At 42.0% G+C, this 6,485-nt stretch overlaps 1 protein-coding gene across 6 annotated transcripts in view; it reads left to right on the forward strand.

Annotated features, from left to right (window-relative positions):
* LOC118478299 overlaps positions 1-5,708 on the forward strand; it is a gene marked incomplete at its 3' end in the record, with an annotated part of 6,465 nt that extends 757 nt beyond the window's left edge. For 2 of the 6 annotated variants that reach the window (XM_035971666.1, XM_035971679.1), the window contains 2 exon segments: positions 348-1,293; positions 5,465-5,708. In XM_035971666.1, coding sequence (XP_035827559.1) covers positions 348-1,293; positions 5,465-5,708 — 1,190 coding nt within the window. 6 annotated transcript variants of the gene reach the window in all.
* Positions 5,709-6,485: the final 777 nt, after the last annotated feature.

Here is a 6,485-nt window from a genome sequence, read left to right on the forward strand (position 1 = left end):
GAGAGAGAGAGAGAGAGAGAGAGAGAGAGAGAGAGAGAGAGAGAAAGAGAGAAAGGAAGAACTATAGGAATCCATTAAATGTAAACGGTTTACTGGAAGTAGCTGTTCCCGTAGCAGCTAATCGCCGTCAATCAGTAAACTTTTCGAGATCCAGTGCCCGCTCTGTCTGTCTGTCTGTCTGTCTGTCTGTCTGTCTGTCCTCCTTCTCTCTCTTACTCACTATCTCTCTCTCTCTCTCTTTCTCTCTCTCTCTCACTCTTTCTCTCTCTCTCTCTCTCTCTCTCTCTCTTTCTCGCTCTCTGAATCAGAGGTAACGCCTGATAAATAAACTTCATTGTGATTAAAAGAGATTAAAACAATGAAAGAAGTAAACACAGTCATAAGACTAAAACCGTGGATTCCCTCCTCGCAAAGTTCAGAGACTGCGCCAAGGCTCGCTCCCAAAGTCCGACAAAGTGCAGACATCGGACACACTGTTTGCGAGAGTTCAGAAACAAACATGACGTCACGTCTGGAAGGGATCGTCAAGACTTCGTCACGAGTTCAGCCAGAGGCGGAGGTTTCGAAACGCGAGCGTGACGCCGAAGAGTTCTGCAAACTTCTTAGATTACCCAAAATTCTCTTATGGTTTGGCGCTTTGAAAGTTCCCACGAGAGTTCCACACCTGCCCAGGAGCGAAAGCCAGAGATGCTGTGGCAAGGTCTTATTCCATATGTTCCAAGCATGTATGTTCACCATGCACGTTCTGAACATGGTGAGAGTTATCTGTCTTTGTGTGGACCATATCCCCAGCTCTGAAGATACGTCAAGAACGATGGCTATTGGTGCCTTAACCTTCATGTTGTTTGGCCAAACCCTCTACATCTCCGAACATTGGACTTTGATGTTTCGATTCCAGAAATTTCAAGACCATCTGTGGCAGTACAACAGGGATTTTGGATTTCTTCACGACCTTACTAAGCATAAGAAATTCGTGTTCTTCTTGTTTGTCTCTGGTGCTGTGAACAAAATATCGTTCACTTTAGGCTGGTTGCTGTTTGGTATTATAAACCATATTGAGTTTATAGTGTACCCGTTCAAAGACATTCATGATATCCGTATTCTGATTCTGGGCTCTCTCAACAGTGGGATTACTTATTTCCTCTCGGGTGTTCCTGTTTTCGGTTTCTTCGTGCTGTACACAGTGATCCTGCACGTGCTGGTTCATGAGTTCAAGGCCACGGCAGAAGTCATGAGACAGACGTTGTCTGGTGGAGATGGAGGGCAAATGGAGGTGGAGTTTGATCAGCACAGGTACGTCACCACACCCCCTATAATATTTTTTTCTTTTTTTTTTTGTTAGCTTCTGTTTATTTGTTTTTGTGCAGTATGGTTTTAACGAATCACGAAGAGGTCACTGGCTACTGTGGTGGGGTAGTTAGGCTCCTCCATGTGGCACACTTCGATTTCCGATGGTCCTCACCTGTCTGTAGAATTGCTATATACCACTCAGCCTGGGTTGGCCCTGACAGACAGGATCCCTTGAATAATTTAAACCACTGTGTCTATTGTGGTATAACATAATTTACAATAAATCAGATACAAATATGTAATTTCAAATTAGAAACACCAGATCAAGTTGTTGTTAGGTGTCGGCTGTTTTGTTTGATTTTTTTTCTATGTATTTTCGGTTTGCATTTCAGGTTATAAATCTAGCCGTCTTCAAGAATTGCATTTGAAGAATGGAAAGATATGTCATACTTCTTTTAACATTTCCGAATTGGCACACAGTTAGTTTAGCTGTGTCATGTTACGTTACAATGCAACTGACCCAGATTCTAATTCCTAAGAGGGTGTCCACTTCTTTTGGTTCATTCGGGGAGTAGATACGTTTCCGTGACTCTCTACTCTCAGGGTTCTGGCCTACTCACCCTAGACCAGTGGTTCTCAACCTTTTTCAATCCGCTACCCCCATTTGATTGTTTGGCAAATGGAACGACCCCTCATACCCCAACCCCTAAATAAATTGATAAACAAACCCTTTTAACCCCCCCCCCCCAATAAAATGCATACAATCCAACAGCAGACAATTAATAAGACCTATATTACATAGTTGATACAGAACAATAACTGTACCTTTGATGTTTTAGATCACTCCTATTTCAAGCAAATACAAATCGATAAAAAGGAGAGAACACACACACAGACACACACACACACATACACACACACGCACACGCACAACACACACACGCACACACACGCACACATACAGATTTAAAGAATTAAAAAGCTAGTGAGAGGGCTATACCCTCGGGGAAGTCTTGGATAAAGCAAGGTGCATATCATCAGGAACATCCAGCTTGTTCCTTGCTTTTGTCTTGAGTTGGAATAAGGGTAGAAAATCTGCTTTCGCAAAGGTAAGTCGAGGCAAATGGGACAATGACCCAAAGTGCTGTTTTGTTGACCTGAGGGTATAATTCCTGGAGTGAACACCAAAACTGTGCAAGAGATTTCTCAAGAAAGGTGTCGCGTGCTGACGAATCGAGGCTCCCTTCCAAAATCTCGTCTTGAATGTGAAAGGTTTCTCACAAGAGCTTCTTCACCAGAGTCAAGGTCAAGAAAATAGTTCTTGAACCTTATCTTCAAGTGATTTCAAATGTGCAGCAATGTCAACTTGAAGATCAGCAGATCAGGTCTCCTCTGGATTTAACAGCTTTGAAAAGTTGGTAAACAAAGCAATGTTCCCCTTTGTAATTTTCCGGCGTCAGTTCTGAACTTTTGACAGAAAGCCACTCAGAAAGTCTTTAAACTGTAGAAAGTGTGTCTGCTGACCTTGAAGTTTTTGAGTTGAGTTTGTTGAGGTAGTCAAACATATCAGACATGTCGGCAAGTTTTAGGATCCACAAATCATTTGAAAAGAGCCTTCTGACTTCATCTTTTCCTTGCACTTCCAGGAAGAACTTGATCTTAGCTCGAAGACGCGACATACAACGTTTCCTTTCGATAACCATCGAGCCTGAGTGTAGAAAAGCAGTGTTCCATGATCTGCACTCATGTCTGAACAGAGTTCCTTGAACAGTCGGATATTTAGGGGGCTGCGTTTAATATAATTGGCAATCTTAACAGTCGATTCCAACGATTCCTTCAAAGTGGGATTGAGAGTCTTGCAAGCTAGTACATATCTATGTATCATGCAGTAAATGCCTATTGCATGTGGTGATTTGTCCGTCACTTTTTCCTGAAACCCCTACTCAGATCCCATCATGGCTGGCGCACCATCAGTACAAATACCACACACATTCTTTCGTTCAAGACCCTCGTTTTCCAAAAAGGAGGCTAACTTGTTCATGACATCATCAGCTGTTGTTGTGGTGTACAGTGGGGTGCAAAAAAAACCCCACACAACCAAACCCACCCAAAAACTTTCTTCTTTCACATCTTTTCCCAAAACGTATCTCACAAAGACCAGTAGCTGTAAGCTCGATGCAACATCAACAGATTCGACAAGCTGGAACGAGAACACGGAGGAAGCTTTGGTCTCCTCTACAACCTGTTCCTTAATGTTTGAAGACATGCGTGCAATACGCCTTTTGACAGTATCATTTGAAAGGGGAACTTGTTACAATTTCTGTGCACTAGCCTCACCTAACTTCAGCTGTGCCATCTTTATCGTGCAAAGCTTTATAAGTGTCTCTCCAATTGTGTGAGGTTTCTTTTACTCTCTCTCTCTCTCTCTCTCTCTCTCTCTCTCTCTCTCTCTCTCTCTCTCTCTCTCTCTCTCTCTCTGTCCCTCTCTTCCAACTCCTTTGTCAAATTTCCTGACATAGCCTTTCCTGTGTGTTTAGTTTTCTGCCACACAACAACATAATTATATACGTTATAGATTTTTTTTCTCAGCTAGGCCTATGATCCTATTAGAGATGACAAGCAAGATGCCTACATGGAATTAGAAAGAGACAATAATTATGAAACGGAGTTTCCGTGATAATATTTTTAACAGTGATGTCCCTTGGGCGTGGGTTAGATCTACGCCGGGGCCAAGAACTAGAAGTCAGCAGGAGTACACACATTAATAATAATAATAATAATAGATAGCATTTGTATAGCGTATATCCCCGCTCAACAGCAGGCTCTATGCGCTTTACACTATATTATTACCCCAGCAGACCATAGAACACTCCGAAACATTCTCAGCTTCCCGGGAAGCATACATTAAACCCCGGGCGAGACAGGTCTGGATGAAAATATTATGCATGACTACCATGCTCCCCCCCCCCCCCCCCTGTTACCCCCTTCTCCGAAGCCAGCACTCATGTAGCTCGTCATATACGAGGCTTCAAGCTATTGTGCATTTTGAAAAAAGAGAACACTGCAAACTAAATCTATGATTGGCCCACATAGGCAGGACAAACTGGTGTAGCCTTGTTGTTTCTCTGGCCTCGTTTAGAAGTTCAGGCGTTTACCTTTTTTTCCTTATTTCCGCCTATTGAAGAGGGGACCGTATTTTGAAAATTGCCAGGGCAAGAAAAAGAGCAATGTTTTAGTTTTCAGAGGGCCATTTAAGCACAAAATCTTCAATGATCTCGCGACCCCCCAAGAATGGTCTGGGGTCTCGACCCACAGGTTGAGAATCCCTGCCCTAGACAGACGTTAAATTGGAACTCGTGCTTCTAAGGTAACCTAACAGAATTGCAAGGGGTGTTAAACAGACAGCAGAACTTAAATTCTGTTTAGGGTTTGTATTTGGCCCAGCACTACTCGATCACTGTTGTGTCGATACGTTTTCTATACTTTTGGCTGGAAAGCAGGCCTCTCTTCCCTGTATATCATGTTTATAAAAGGGATTTTATGTTATAGAAGTAGAACTGTGAACTCTATCTCTAGATCTAATCAGAAACGAATGTCTTGAGAATAAAGAGTATTACGACTGCTCAGGGTAGGACTCCGTCATACGGCACGATTCCAAATGACGTTTGGTGGAGTCTTACACCAAGTGGTCAATTTGTTCGAGGGAAGTGTGTTAGTTTTCAGGAGCTGTTTCAATAATAATCATAACTGAATTGGTTTCTATGGTAAAACAATTTTTTATCATCAGTTTTCAAGTTTACCCGATGTTCATTGTAGATCTAAATGTATTGGTTTGTCAAACAGAACGCCCAACCTTGACAAAATAAAAAACATAATCTCAAACTTGATTGTGGATTGTGTACAGTTGATTCGTTTAATAGGGTGTTATACACTAGATCAAAATAGAACAGTAAATATTCTATAATCTTTAAAACAGCCTGTGGTGAAGACATACATGTATTTATTTTACCACGAGTTGTCAAAGTTACTTAATTAACTGACAACTTTTTTGTTAGTTCATCTGTCTGTAAAATGTTTACCCTAATCAAAACCAAACGAAAGTCAAACTTGTCTGTTCATCGCTTAGCCAGCTACTTTGTCAAGTAGGATGTTAAACCTACTAATCAAAACCCAGTCCTCATCTCCTCAGGGCGCGCCACTCATGTTTGGCTCAAGTCGTGACCTCATTCAGCCACCAGACACAAACGTTTGTGACCTTGACCCTTATCTTCTTACTGATGGACATCTGTTTGTGCGTGTACGGCGTGAGCAGCTGGCAGGCAAACACAACCATCATCGGGTGTCTGACCAGTGTGGGAGCGTTCCTCGTCTTCACCGTCTGTGCGCTCGTTATTCTGTGGACGAGAGTCCATACTGAGGTCAGTTACACACATATGTACAGTGAATCATCATCATCATCATCATCATCATCATCATCATCATCATCATCATCATCGTCATCGTGGTCGTCGTCGTTGTTTAAAAGGCAGAGTAGGTAGAAGCGTTTTACGACACGTGTAATACAATTATGTCATATAAGTAGGTATCGAGGGCTATTGAGGTTTACATGGGAGTAACAAACACAAAAAAGAAGGATGAGAGATAAGGACGACAGTTGTTTGATTGGTGGGAAAGAAGGAACAAACTACACCAGAGCACACACTAACCTCTCCCTCATCAGGACAGAGAGTGGTGAAAAGATAACATTATGATCGTTATTGCCCACTCCCCCCCCCCTCCGAACCTTATTATCTTTAAAGCCTACTACTAGCTTTTGCTCCTTCTCTTTCCTGGTTGTGCCATAAAAGAGACCGTTATACATGTAATAAGAATTGAACCCTGAGTTCTTATTAGAAAAGAGTTTTGAAACTTCTGAAAATTACAGATTAAATCAAGTTATGAAAACATTACTCTACGGGTTGTGTGTGGGTTTTCCGAGGGTTTTTTTTTTCGTCATAAGTAAGATATTTTACTTTTAAACTTTACTGGCTTTAGATTATAGAACGGGAACTTATTATTTAAAAAGCCACATTGCTCCCCTCTCCTCTCCTCGTGGAAGTGTTTAGCAGCCTAAGTGGACAAATAACCAATTCTCTCCCCCCCCCCCTTTTTTTGAAAGGGGAACTTGTTACAATTTCTGTGCACTAGCCTCACCT

This window comes from Aplysia californica, unplaced genomic scaffold, assembly GCF_000002075.1.
Source record: "Aplysia californica isolate F4 #8 unplaced genomic scaffold, AplCal3.0 scaffold00018, whole genome shotgun sequence".
In the NCBI taxonomy this organism is placed as follows: domain Eukaryota; kingdom Metazoa; phylum Mollusca; class Gastropoda; order Aplysiida; family Aplysiidae; genus Aplysia; species Aplysia californica.